The 14,811-nt window shown below is 39.8% G+C and overlaps 1 protein-coding gene across 2 annotated transcripts in view; it reads left to right on the plus strand.

Annotated features, from left to right (window-relative positions):
* The window catches only part of kcnab2a (potassium voltage-gated channel subfamily A regulatory beta subunit 2a), an 85,544-nt gene that overhangs the window by 44,182 nt on the left and 26,551 nt on the right, over nucleotides 1-14,811 (plus strand). The window contains exon 1 of one of the 2 annotated variants that reach the window (XM_005724642.1): nucleotides 4,223-5,272. The exons of the other annotated variant lie outside the window; for it this stretch is intronic. Within the exon in view, the coding sequence (XP_005724699.1) occupies nucleotides 5,061-5,272 (212 nt within the window). The 5' untranslated portion in view covers nucleotides 4,223-5,060. Of the gene's footprint in view, nucleotides 1-4,222; nucleotides 5,273-14,811 lie in introns of those variants that run through there. 2 annotated transcript variants of the gene reach the window in all.

Genomic DNA, 14,811 nt, shown 5'->3' on the forward strand with positions numbered 1-14,811 from the left:
TGTGTGTGTGTGTGTGTGTGTGTGTGTGTGTGTGTGTGTGTGTGTGTGTGTGTGTGTGTGTGTGTGTGTGTGTGTGTGTGGTCTTTTTCCAAGTTTTAGTAATAAAGGACGTAAGACTGTAAGAAGTGGAATACATTTTCATAGCCGTTTGTGTGTATTTGCAGCTGTTACATGGTAAATTTGAAACTGAATGTTGTTCTTCAATCTTTTGTTTTCTTTGTCGTCTCTCGCCTGAAAAAAGGTGCTGTTATTGGTTTTGGCGAATTTTAGTCGACTGCAGTCGTGATCAGGGAAGCACACATGTTCTGCTCTGAACATTCAGCTTATCTCTCCTCTTCCTCCCCCACATACTGAATGAGGGCCGTAGCAGTCCTCTGCATTCACTCACTGTGATATTTTAGACGCTCAGTAGATTTTCTTTTTTTTCTTTTTTTGATATCCTCAAATCAGTCACTTAATCAAAGCGAGGAGATTAAGGCCCCCACACAAGAAAGGGCACTGTAATAAGATTTGCTCAGCACTGCTAACTAACAACCAACTACTGAGTCCAGATCTAACAGTAGGAACTTCAAAGGTTTTCAGGTGTTGTTTGGTTGTTTCCTTTAAGCATTAATCCAAAAGTAGCTCTTTACTCCTGCAGAACAGTTTAACACGGTTGGAGCCACCCTACTGTGTTCCTCCTAAACATATTGTCACTAATTAGCAATTTAACAGCCACACTCTAAGGCATTATGTGAAGATTAGAGTTACTTATTTTTAGTACATCATCTGTCACGACTGATTTATCTTGCAACAAACAATGAGTAGAAGTTAATTCATTACAAATGTTCTCTGTGATGAATGAGTACAAAGCAGTTAATGCTCAGGCCAGTTTTTGCTCGATAATGGTGCTGGGAAAAGAACCCCGATGAAAGTGTGCATGAAAGACTGCAGGAGATCCTGAAAGTGCACACATTTGTTCAAAATGACTTTGACTCGGAGTTCATTACCAAGCCAGTAGGCAGTGTGACCACTGCAGTGCAATTTGATGCGTCATCAAGTGAAAACTTGAGTAATGAATTAAACACTGAGGTGGTTTATTAAGTTATGAGTAACTGATGAAGTCTTCCCCTTTGGCATTGTCTTGACTCTGCTGCAGAAGTGTTGCATGTTGAAAAAGTGGAACTAGGAAGTCTTTTTTTTTTTTTTTTTTCTGAAGAAAGGATTTACTTATCAGCTCTTCACTTGGCAGCAGTAGGTGTATACTCCTAAAATATCTGTCAGGCATGCTCACAGCAATGCCTGCTAACATTTCTTAAAGAGAACAGTCATGTCATCATGCAGTGATTAGGTGTCAGTCATAGTTAATGATTTCTTTTTCTCTTCTCCTTCTCTCTGGGCTTTTGGTCCTTTTTTTGTTTTCCAGATATAGTCAGAAGGAATAAAACACATACTGCCAGTCTCAAGAAAGTTGGCAGATGTGCCTGTGGCGAATTATTAAATCATAGTAAATGTGACAGGCGTGATTTATTGGATTGAACATATTTTTTGTTGGTGTATTTTTGTAACGGTTCGTAGATCCTGTTGTATTTGTTAATTAGAAAGCGTTGGTGTGTGTGGTGTCATTTTTAGTTTAGACATCTTACAGGTCTCTTAAAATGAACATTGAAAGTTGCAGTGTAGTTTTGGTGGTGGGAGTTGGGCAGTCTGCAGAAACTGGCAGGAGGTGCAGTAAGATAAATATGATTATAGAGGATTATATTGATTCCTTTTAAAAAACATGTGGATTTCTAGAATTGAATAAGTAAAGTGTTCCCACTAACTTCCTGTGACTCTGGGAGTTTAGTCAAGGTTCAGTGTACATGTAAAGGATGATGATGATGATGATGATGATGATGATGATGATGATGATGATGATGATGATGATGATGATAATAATAATAATAATAAATTTTATTTATGAGCATCTTTCAAGTCACCCAAGGATACTTTACAATAGGATAAAACACTTAGTAAAACAATGGCAGAATAAGAACAATAAAACAAAAGCACAAGATAAAATTAACAAACAGTGGATTCACAGTGAATATGCAGATTTGAACAGATGAGTTTTGAGTTGGGATTTAAACTGAGAGAGAACCAATGTTTCTTATTTCTGGGGGCAGAGAGTTCCACTCCACAGCCTGGGAGCAGAGCAGCTGAAAGCTCTGCTTCCCATGGTGGTGAGGCGGAAGGAAGGTACAGCAAGCTGGATAGAAGAAGAAGATCGAAGTGAACGGGCAGAACAGGTAGTGGTTAACAGGTCAGAAAGGTAAGGAGGAGCCAGGTTATGAATGGCCTTGAAGGTGAGCAGAAGAAGTTTGAAAATTATCTGGAATTTCACAGGGAGCCAGTGAAGTTCTGAACCAGTTGGAGCTTATGGAGGGATTTTTGGGGGAGACCATGCAAAAGAGAATTGCTGTAGTCAATACAGGTAACAAGACTATGGACAAAAATGGACGTAGACTGGGTGGAAAGAGAAGGAAGCAATCTGTTAATGTTACGTAGATGGAAGTAGGCAGAACGGGTGAGATTATTGATGTGAGATTTATAGGAAAGTGAACTGTCTAGGATGACACCAAGGCTCTTAGCCTGAGGAGAAGGGAAAACTGTGGAGTTATCGATGGTGAGTGAGAAATGGTTCGCCTTCAGAAGGTTGGATTTGGTGCCAATAAGGAGGCTCTCAGTTTTATCCTCACTGAGCTTTAGAAAATTAGAGGTAAACCAGGATTTTGACTCGGATAGACATTCTGACAGGGAGGAAGGTGGGAGGGAGGAATCAGGTTTGCAAGAGAGATATAACTGGGTGTCATCAGCAAAACAGTGAAACTGAAGATCAAATTTGCGGAAGATGGTACCTAGAGGGAGGATGTATATTATGAAGAGACTGTGTCTGACAGCGTAAGCTCGTGTTCCCGGCCTTTCCCAATTGTCAGTACCTTCCACATGTCACAACTCTTGGGAGTCCTGGAGTAGAGCAGCGTGGATTGTGGCATCATGTTTCTACCACAGTGGTGGCAAATGCATAAACCATACCCTGTGCTAAAGCGGTGTCTTGGTGTATTCATCTGCTCTGTTAAAAATGAGCAGACATTGATGGTGAAGGGGATGTCCCCAAATCTCTTCCCTGTCACCCTGACATTGAGTATGATTAGTATTTTGTCACTAGAAGGTCCCTCTATACTTCTCACTGTCTTTGTGGCAGGAAGGAGCATTCACAGAAGGTCATTTGTTGCTTGTTTTCTCTGCTTTCTGTCCACAGTGTGAAACTCAAATCAGATTTCAGTTCAATTAGACCACCTTTTCCCCCTCAGGGCTCTATTTAAGTCTAGTAGACCAAAAGGTCGCCAATCTAAGAATAGAGCTGTCAGTTAGCAGCAGCCTGTTTGCTGGATTCCTTTGATGGAGGGTTTCTTCGTTGACTGCTTTACTATACGTGTCTGCTACTGATGGCATCTCTTTTAATTATCTCCTTGGCACACTCGCTGATCCACTCAGATAAGCTTCAGTATTATATTACTGAGAGTGTGCTTCTCATCTACTGTCTCACCAAGCTGCAGTCAATGTGCTGTTTACTTTTCAACCTGCAACCATTATCGTGTTTCTACTGTTCACTCTTGCATGTTCCTCCTCCGTTCACCTGAGTGTGCCTGTTACTGTTAATCAGATCAGTTTCTAATACGTGGTGAATATAGATGAATTGATGACGTTTTGTTGTACTTAATCAGTTCATTCTTGATCAAGCTGAATTTACAGCAGTACACGGCTATGTGCGTCACATGCCCGTCTTATATTGTCATAGATAAAGTTGCATAATGAATGTTTCATGGGCAGTTGAACAGACCCACGTGAGAAACCCCTTTTCTGGGGCCATAGGCAATGCACAGTCTTGAGCATTCATCCTTCCTTTTTTTCTCCTGACAGAATAACTAAATGAAATCACACTGCAGGGCAACAGACGACAGATAGAGAGGAGCACAAAAATGCACCACCCTGTCTTTGTAGAGCTGCTGTAAACACACAAGATTTCAGTGCATTGCTCTCTCACGCTGCCGTGGCTCTCTGAATATTCCTCCTCTTAGCTTCTCTTCATATCCCTCCCACCACAGCCCCCACCCCCCCTCGCTCTCTCTCTCGCTCTCTCTCTCGCTCTCTCACTCTCTCTCTCCCCTTCCATCTCTCTCCTGTGTGCACCGTGCTGCTTTATGCTCAGCACAGGGCATACAGATGTAAGTTTAATCCAGGCAACAGTGAGAGGTGAATATGAGGTTGCCCTTTTACTAACATGCAGTAGTATTGAGTCGAATATGCATCAGCCAGCGTAATTGCCGAGGCGGACCTAGAAGGAGAGATGAAAACCTCCTGGATCTGTGTGTCGTGTTTTATTCTTTCAATCTCTCTGTGTGGATCTACGCGTTGCTACTCTTAAAGCTTGGCACCAAGAGGTGCAATCTCTAGCACTAAGCTCAGTTTTAAAAAGGAAATTCCAAGACTCTGAATCTGCCTGCAAGCTTCTGATTAATAGAAAAAGCAAGAAGAAGACACCCGAGACAATCGAGGAAAAACTTAGTGGAGAATCAGCGTTTTTCTTTTTTCTTTTTTTTGTTAATTTTATTATTACTTTAAAAGAAGTTGTTGCTTTATCCACTGCATTGTGTCAGACTTGAGTTTCATGTCTAAAGTCTGCAGTGACTGCAGGTTTCTATAATGTTTTGCTTGAATTTGGACTTCGTTTGCCAGGACTTTATTTTCACCTGATCAGCAATCCATCACCATTTTCACACATTTCCTTTGCCCTCCCACCTCTTGTACCTTTTGTTTTTGTTTTTTCTGCAACATTTTGTGCTGGACAGTCACTCTAGAGACTGGGCAGTGATTTCTTGCAGAGGCGCAGTGTGAAGCTCGATTCTTGTGAGTGAACAGTCTCACATTCCCAAGAGGATCCTTGGGCTCTGCACCTCTTGGTGTTTTCCTCTCCTTATTCATAAAGAGGAGAGTTTAATTAAGGAATCTGCAGTTGGGACAGTCGGCCAGAAGCCAGAATGCAGGTGTCATTAGTGTGCACGGATCATCGTGGAGGGGTAAGCCGCAACACGGAGGACCGGCTAAATCGACAGAATGCCAACAGCCCCAGCACAGGCACCCGCAGCAAGTTCAGAGCAGTGGCGATGGTGGCTCGGAGTCTTGGACAACTCTCTGTGCAGAGTGTGCCTTCCTCCAGCGAGCAAAGTGTGAAGACTGGCATGAAGTATAGGTAGGGCATGTCTTAACAGATTTGCATCTGGCTAAATACCAAAACTTCAAGACATTCAGCATTTAAATTGCCACATCCAATCAAAGCAGATTTTGAATGGTGGTGGCTGTCAAATTCTGTGACTCCACCAAGACTACTTCACCAAAAATGGATGTATTGTTTTCCCCCTTGATGTGCTAATTTGTTTTTGTTATTCCTTTCCGATTGATGACACCTGCCATGAGTAAGTTATCAAAATCAGTTATTTAAATTTACCCAAAACTTTAACTATTGAGCAATGAAGAAAGATTGTAGTTTTAACTGATTTTATTTCTATTTAAGATATACTGGAATACGTAGTTAATTACTAGTACTTTCTAGTATTATCTCTAGTGCACTACTTAATACTTAAAACTACTTAAAACAATAATATGGTAGTTCCATAAATATCACTGCAGATTGCTTTTAACTTGGTGTAACTAGGTTGATTGTATTTCAATTCACAACTAAATAAACTGATGCCAGTTGTCAATTGTTATGGAAAGAGCATGCTAATGGAAATTGCCATTGACATCATTGAAAAATATTAACACGTTGCACTTTAGGTTCTGCCTGCAACATTATAAATGTTAATAAAATACTGCATTGAATTTTATTCCACCTCCCCAGACAGCTGATTACTGATTATGTGCTGGTAAAATAGCTTCTTCTATCACTTAAGGCAAATTATTTAACCCGTGTAGTGGACATGAAGACTGATGACTGTTTGTTATCTAACACAGGACATACTTACCATTTAAGCAAAGGTTTTCCTTTGGAAATGCCTTTAAATTAAAATGCAAATGTGTTCTACATGTGCAGTGAAACGTTCAGATTAGTCCAGCTTTGACAAAAGGGCTGAAAAAGCAGCAGAATAATAGTAAATGTGGAATTGCTTTAAATGCATATTGAAGCACTGAGGGTAAAAGAGTGAATGGCAAATTGAACCATAGTACAGAACAAAGAATTCTGCATGCATCAGTGAGAAAAAGCAGTTCACCTTTCTTTTCAGCACCGTGAGGTGCAGCGCATCATGTACTGCAGCAATCTGGTCATTAATGCAGTGGATCCACTTTGCATAGGACAGTTGATTCAGTCTTATTTTTCAGTAATGACTCTCTCTGTATATTTTCCCACATGTGACTCAAAGATGATCAAAGGTTGATAAGCTTATTTAAAAGGCCTGCAAGAAAAAGCAAGAAAATTTAAGAGCCGTATGAAAATTTAAAGAAACATTTTATCCATTTTAAATAGCAAGTTGCTGTTGTCTGCTATATATAAGCACCGACTAATGTACTTTCTTCATGTTTGTAGTCTTGTGTTGCTAAGGTATACTTTCTCTTTTTAAATGTTTTTTTTTTTTAGGTACAGTGATTAAAAATTTAGTCAAATACTTTTTTTGACTCAAGCCACGTTTGATACGATACGTGGATGTTTGATTTTTGCAGGACAATATAGGAAAGTAAACAATACCCTATCAAGAACATATTTTTCAATTCTGATCATTTTATTAGTATAATAACATCTTGAAGCTCAAATCTAAAGGCAAGAAAAACTGAAGGTAATGTTGTGTCAGTCAGTTTACATTTTCATTAAGAAATGTGAAGTGTGATTGTTGACTGACAACATGGAGAGCTGTTTGGAGGCAACACATCTATCCTCAGTACTGTTTTCAGAAGCCACATCACAATCCTCTGCATCTAATTTGCTAGCGGCAGCCTCGTCGTCTTGGCGTCATTATTGAGGCTAATGACAGTGAATGAGTAAAATCATTTTCAGCTCAGGGGGCCAGTGGCTGTTTGTGTTCTTGTCTTCCTCATTGTAGTCCAAACTACATAACAGGCTCGGTGTTTGTGAACCAGACCCATATCTGATGTAAACTGAAGGTAATGCAGGTCTAAATGTAGCATGAGGCTCAAAGAATCATGGACTGAGGCTACAGCATAGTGTTTGTGGTTTTGTTTTGAAGAGATGCGACTGAAAGGGAAGGAAGGAAGAGAGTGAAAGCAAGAAAGGGAGATTGCTAAGGTTAATGCTGGTGTAGGCCCTTTGCCCACGAGGAAGTACAGTTGGCTGGAGTGATCTGTGCTCATGTCACTTTGAAACATGCCTCTTGGAGGTGAAGCTTGCAAGCCCTTTAACATGGCCTTGCATTTTGCTTTTTATCCTTAAGCATTTTCTCCTCTCTGTTAAAGGAAGATTGAATTTTTCATTATGCTGATTTGACAGCTGAAGAGGTTGGTGGTTTTATAACTGTGGCCCAAAAAGAATACAGTTAAAGCTGCCTTATCCACCCAAGAAAACTTCCCCGAGTATCCTCACTGCAGAATAGCAGTGTGAAATTCACATTAGCTTCATTTGCATGCTGTCCTCTCGTTTCCTTGAATGGCAACTTTGGACCAAGACGGTATTTGTTTGTGGGCAGGGATGCAGGTTGAGGAGTGACCTCTCCCCACAAGGCCAAGAAAATCATCAAAGTGAGCGTCTCCTTCCTCCGGGATGGAGGGATTGCAGCGGTTTTATTGTGCTGCCTCTAGTTCTGAAATGAGACACTTTGTCTGTCTGGTTAAAATAATCAGGCGGGACTGTGAGAGCCTGCACCTCTTCTAAGGAATGATTAAATGCCTTCAGTCAGGACTGAATTAATGACGCACACAAAATGGCTTGTGATTATGTAAAGTAGTTCTTCTCGAGGAATGGAAGAATATCTGTGAGACTGGGCAGGCAGTGCAGGTGGAGAGTCAATCCCATAAGATCCCTGCCATTCACAGTCCACTATCAGCTCCTCACTCAGTCACCCAAACCCTGGCTGACTCGCCTTCAAAAGAGATAGTTTTACATCCCACTGTGTTGCAAATAAACTGCTGCAAAGTAATGCTGATGTAAATAGGTTTCTGAACGTATCGCTTTTCCGCTGGGCTGCCATTTTTGTGCTTTGTGCAGTCAAACTGTAAGAATTCATCTTAAACCGTTGCGCTCTAGAGAGATATATTTCTAAGCATGCTCTTTGTTCTTTGCCACAGTCCGCATCAGCTACAAAACACTTATGCTGTGTTGCACTCGGTGTCGTTTACTGCATAGGCCATGTAAATCAGAGCTGACTCATCTCCTCCCCTGGTGTAAATCTACAAGTAATTCGCCTTAGCCCAAACTGTCAGTAGGATTCCTCGCACGTCTGGAGGTCCACTTTTAGTTGTAAAGTTGACAGTGAATCCCAGCCAAAGTAAATAACTACTGGCAGTGTTGTGTAAGCGAATGGCATTTAAATCCCACAATTGCGTTGTGTGAAATTGTCATTATCGATAATGGAAAAAAGAAAAAGCTTGGAGCCTGGAAGCCTGGGGGTGTCTTTGTTTAGTGCACCTTGAAGTCACTTAATGTAGCAGATGGCAGAGATACTGTTACAAAAAGCGAAATGTGAGTCGAGTGTCAATTTTCCGAGTTCTGAAAATGAAACATTTACACACTAATTATCACCATACAGCTTTAATGTTATTAGCTGTGACTGTAAGATTGAAGATGCATCCGCGGTGCTCGTTTCTGGCAACATTTTAGTCTGTGTAAGGATTTGTTTTTTGTTTTTAAGAATAATGAGTATGAGTGTTTCTTTTTTTCACTATTTCACTACACAAATACCACACCATGCATCGCTACGGCTCGGGTGACAAAAGCTGTGGGTGTGAGATTTGGGGCGTCGTGAGTGTGGGAGCCTGCTGGGACGTTTTCCTGCCTTCTGAGGGCTCTCGTCATCAGGGAACCAGCTTTCCACAGCCTGCACTCCCCCTTAAAATATGAATCATAAATAAGCCGTGGTGGTTGAACAGAACAAACATGCAGCAGTACAGTTTGGCTACTCTGAAGTAAATACTAAGCATAATCCACAGTACAGATTCGAGGCCACAGTAGCCACTTAGGTACCATCTTAAATGTGTACAGAACATTCGCCATCTGTTTGCTCTGGGCATGTGGGGAGAAACTGCCAAAGAGTGGCATGGTTCATTTATTGATGTACTCTCACATTTCAGTGTATGTACCAAGGTTTTGACTGTATCGGTGCACAGGAGAGTGAGTAAGCTTGGGCGGTGGGGGGTTTGTTGTAAGATATTTAGCCTATGTATCTGTAAGCGTGTCTTCATGCAAGCTGCTCTTTATTTGCCTCACTGATAGAGTTTAATTAGAGCCTCTGTGTGCGTGTCCTAGCTCCACTCATTTTCTCTGCATGTTATTTTCATAAATGCACTAGAAATAGCTTAGATTTATTAATTCTGGTTTACACTGCCAAGAAGAGGTAGTGTGCAACAGAATAGATTAGCATTAAAGTGTGGATGTCTTCTACTGTTTCCTGAAGTATGTTTGCAGTGATTTTTATAACTCCTTTCATTGTATTCTTCGCCTGAAAGGTTAAGCATAACTGTAGGGCATAGTATAATACAGATTTAGTAAAAAGTGTGATTATATTCAGTATGTACATAGTGTTTTTAAGATTATAGATTAGCTTCCATAGCTGGCTGTTAGTGTGGATGCAGTAAGGAGACGGTTTATATTTCCAAATTAAAAATCAACGGACTTGCCGTGGCAGTGAAACGGCATTTAATCTCGTGTTCTGGATTAGAAACATTTGAACTGCATCTTATGTAATATGTAAAAAAAAAAAAACAACAACCAAACAAAAGTATTTCAAATATGAGGATCCAGTACAGCACAAGGCTAGAGCTTTAGCTTACCCAGCATGATGCTTAGTCATGTGTATTATGAATATTTAACCTCAACATTTTTTTTTTTTTAATTAGCCAGATGGTATGTGCCTGCTCCTAATTGACACAGCACCCAGTGTAATCTCCTTCTTATCAGCAACATCTTTTACCAGCCTGTTTTTAAAACCTCTGATTACAGTTTGACAGTCATTTGTTTACATTAATGATTCATCTCTTTTGCTTCTGTAAAATGTCAAATTTGTGAAAAATATGTCAGTTTTCCACATTTAAAACCCGAACATATTCAGTTTACAGTCATAGACGTCTAAGCTATACAAGTGAAATTTAAAAAATGAGCCATTGTTACAAAGAAAACCATCATATTTATCTTTATATGCTCACTTTGAGTCAGATGTCAGTGGCACACTTCAGAAAAAAACATTTGTGGCACAGTTTGACTTCCTCTTGTGTGGAAACTGATTAGAACTGTGTGCTAATTTTTGGAATACAGATGTTTATTCTGCTTGTTCAAAAACTTGTTTAAAACTATGTCTGTGAAGGTTCTCAGTCATCCAGGTCATCGTAGTCAAAGGAGCTTGCAAAGAAAAGCGTCTGGACTTCTTTAAGTTGCTTGAAGACGTTTCACCTCTCATCCGAGAAGCTTCTTCAGTTCTAAGGTCAAATGGTGGAGAGTCCCAGATATAAACCTAGTGGGAGTGACCCCCCCACAGAGGGACAAAAGGACCCCCTGATGATCCTCTAATCGCCTGAGCCAAGGTGGGAAACTGGGCGTGGGTCCCAATCAGCCAGAGTTTCGGTGTGTTCACTGTGAAACCTGGCCCCACCTTATCATGCGAATTCCTGAGGTCAGATGGCCCAGGATGTGAGAGGGCGTTAAGGCGTCTGGGAAGGGATCTCATCAGGGGGTCCTTTTGTCCCTCTGTGGGGGGTCACTCCCACTAGGTTTATATCTGGGACTCTCCACCATTTGACCTTAGAACTGAAGAAGCTTCTCGGATGAGAGGTGAAACGTCTTCAAGCAACTTAAAGAAGTCCAGACGCTTTTCTTTGCAAGCTCCTTTGACTTGTTTAAAACTACAAATTATGTAATTATTTATTAATTAAATGTCAAACTTTATTCATGTTTGATTTCTCTGAGAAGTCAGAAAACCTCTAAAATTAATGTTTCTGTTCAGGAATGCAAGGAAATGAATGCAATTTGGCATCCTAATTAAAACATATTGTTTTTCCTTTTTTTCCCCTCTTGCTCTTATGGAAAATGGTAAATGTGAAAATTCTTGGATAACAACAATAATTATATTTTAGCATTAAAGATGTAATTTAAAGTTGAAGACCTTGTGCATACTGGTAGATTAACCATTACAGAAACATAAAAAGTGATTTTGGTCACTGTATTACTGTTAATTGTGTGTTAAATGAGTGGTGGTCTAATAAATTTGTTAAGCACCGTATGTTATAATGTTTGAAAAAATTACTGTGGGTTACAGGCCAGTTTGGCACCCAGATTCATTTGTCCACAAGTTGTTGTTGAAACACTTATAGCTCCAAAATGTATGTCATTCAGCATTGTTGGTGCCTTCACAGATGTTCAAGTTCACTATGCCAAATGCATTAATGAACCCCTGCTCATTAATGGTTGCTGTTTTTGAACTATGCATTATAGTTAGAATACATAATTTAAAGCAAATAATAATATTTTGATCAAATGCTTTCCACCTGTTGAGTTTTGCATTTGATGACACATTGACAAACTTTGTTCACAGATAATGGGTTTCAGAGTGATTCCTGAGCCAAAGTAGTGATTTCCAATGCAGGTTGTCAGTTTTAATGCAGTGCCAGCTGAATTTGCATTTACACGTTTCAACTCCTCGAGAAACAGTGTTGTAGCTGCAACAACAGAATTTCGGCTTTTAGTTCTCAAAACGGGACCGATTGTCTGTGAGACATCTTTTAATCATCGATTTATCAAATAATTGTTGTAGGTGTGTTTGTGATTTAATCTTAGGTTAAGTTGAGAAGTTATTACTTTTAACAAATGTTAAAATGTTAAATTCGGGGATGGCTCAAAGGCCGATACTGCTACACTTGAGTATCTGGTGATACCTAATACCATTGTTTCCCCTCTCTTAAACAACGAATCTGTTAATAATGCATTTGTCAATGACTGAGCTCACATATCAGCTGTGAAACCAATCATGGCAACTTTTTCCAAGGATCAGCTGTGATTAAAGAGACTTTTGTTACTCGTCTACGCTATGCTGTAATTTGGGATAATGGGTTGTTTTGGATTATGCTTTTTCTTCACTGATATCTAATCCCAGAATCGCAGCTGGTATCAGACCAATATTGGTTCTGAGTACAGCTTAGTATGATATGATATGAAGAGTTTCCATTCCTGTAGGCACGGGCAGATTTATCCCCAGACAAGAACCTCTGAAAATGCCTGAGTTGGATGAAAACAAATTCAGCCTTGGGAAAACCCTCTGAGCCAACAATCTGTTTAGGTCCAAGAAGAAAATAAACTGCCATTGACAGCTGTCTTAAAGTGCTTCACTGCCACTGGCTCTGTGTTTTTGGCTGTGGTGTGTAGATGTTTTCTATGCACAATATTAAATCAAATTTGACATCTTCTCAGGCTGCTGACAAACACGGCACTACAAGCAAACAGAATACAGTGTTAAACAGAATACATTCAACAAAGGAAGTTAACTCCATAAAAATGGCATAATATAATAAAATTGCAACTTCAACCTAAAAACAAATTGCATTTTTGACAGTTGGAGGAAACCCCGTGTTGGTTGCAGTTAATGTCATAAATCTTCTTTTATTTTCTTGAGAACACACTAATTTTGCCTTGGCCACACGCATGGATAGTAAATACTCAAGTATTGCACCACTCATTGTACTGTTGTATGAAGACTTAAATTCATATTTAGCTGGGACGTCTATCCTGACCTGTTGTATATGTGTTTTGCATGTAGATGGAAGGATATGCTTACAGTAAGGTGGTTATTAAAAAGTTACGTGATGGAGTGATAGGTCAAAGATTGAGATTTGTAACGTAGATCTCTACTGTTGTCTGCTTCATGGTGCCTATATTTAAAAAATGTGCATGCTTTTAGAGAGCGTGGGGAAATTGAGTGCTGTGCTAAGCTTTTTAGCTTCATTATAAGAGACACCTATGAGAAGTTTGATGTTGATTTTCTCATTTTTCTTTTAGATCAAAAATAGATTTAGCATATTGGCTAAAATGTCAGAATATTTATGTTTATTTATTTTTTTATTTTTTTAATCCACTCGCCTGCAGTCAAAACTCTCCCTCACAAATCCATCTTTGGCTTTTTTCTGGAGCAACACTATGTTTTGTTTTTTTTGTTTTGTTCCAAGAAAGGTCATCCTGCTAGCAGCAATGAACAAATCCTCAGGGTGTAGGAAGTGCACAACAAAGGACTGAACATTTTCATGTTTCATACCAGTAAGGTGAATCCTGAGGTAATTTGATAATTAGGCTTAACATGCTGTATACTTCAGCTCATACAAAGCAGATAATGGTAGTGTAAATTTTTTGGCAAACCAAAGTCCTCCATCCTGTTCCTCTCTTTGTTTATTACCTGCACGTGCAAGCGAAACCACTGTAGTGCAGTGGTTAACAGTGCTGCATAACAGGTTATGGGTTTTCTCCAGTTACTCTAGCTTCCTCCAAAGATATGGTTTGACTGATGATTCTAAATTGGCCGTATGTATGAGGGTGAATGCTTCTCTGTATCTGTTGGGCCTGCAACAGACTGGCAACCCGTCCAGGGTGTATCCTGACTCTCACCCTGTGAGATCTAGGAACCCTGAATTGGATAAGGTTGCTCAGGTTTGCGATAGTTTGCTATGTTAGCATCTCTGCATATGACAGTTTTGACTTAGATGTTTCTTGCACACAATTGCGACACAAACAAAGGTTTGGCTACCTTGCACCATCCTCATCCTCCAATTGTATTTGCAGACGACAAGGTTATCTCCACGTCTCGCCTAGTGGTGAAGTAGATGAGGGAGAGCCATTTTACATGTATAGAAAGGGAAATGAATGAGTTACGGTAAGAGTTTTTTTTTTTTTTTTTTTTTTTTTAAAAAAGGTCCACTTATGGCCAACATACTTGGTAGGTTAAAGCATTTGTTATTCTTTGTTGTTTTGACTGTTACAGTTCATTGGTGTGTCTCTCAGCAGCAGCAGTAATAATTGGGCCCAGACAGTGCGTATTATTGAAGGTGGATAACACTACCTTAATAAATACACGTAGTTACAAGTGTGAGTCATGCAAATCTACACTAGTAGACTAGTGGAATCCATGAATAAAAATATGCAGTTGCAAATGAGCGTAATGAGTGCCCTTAAAGCCCCCCCCTTCCTCCCTCCAATTGTCACATAGACTTGAATGGAGGAGAAAAACCACCTGCAGCCAGTGCGAGCTGGTGGCATTCAGTGTGTGCTTTCTTTTGAAGTTGAAGCCACAGATGAGGTTGTATTAATAGTTCTACTCAGTTGGCATAGCTCTCAACACATTAATCTTTGCAGCTCTGTGACCTTGTTTCCTCATTCATCACTCTCAACTATGCTAGTAAATCTAAAGCACACAGTTACAGTAGGATCCATGCATTAAATAAGAATTGTATGTGTTGTACCACATTATCATATCAGTACATCAATATGTAGAGCTCATTAACAACTCAAATCTTGAGAATTGTGTTTTTGATCAGTTTCTTTTAAGGCAGTGGAGTTCTCTGCCTGATCTCTTGCTGATTTAATTGGTAAATGGT

This window comes from Pundamilia nyererei, unplaced genomic scaffold (genome assembly GCF_000239375.1).
Source record: "Pundamilia nyererei isolate P.nyererei 1_Seehausen unplaced genomic scaffold, PunNye1.0 scaffold00012, whole genome shotgun sequence".
Classification (NCBI taxonomy): Eukaryota; Metazoa; Chordata; class Actinopteri; order Cichliformes; family Cichlidae; genus Pundamilia; species Pundamilia nyererei.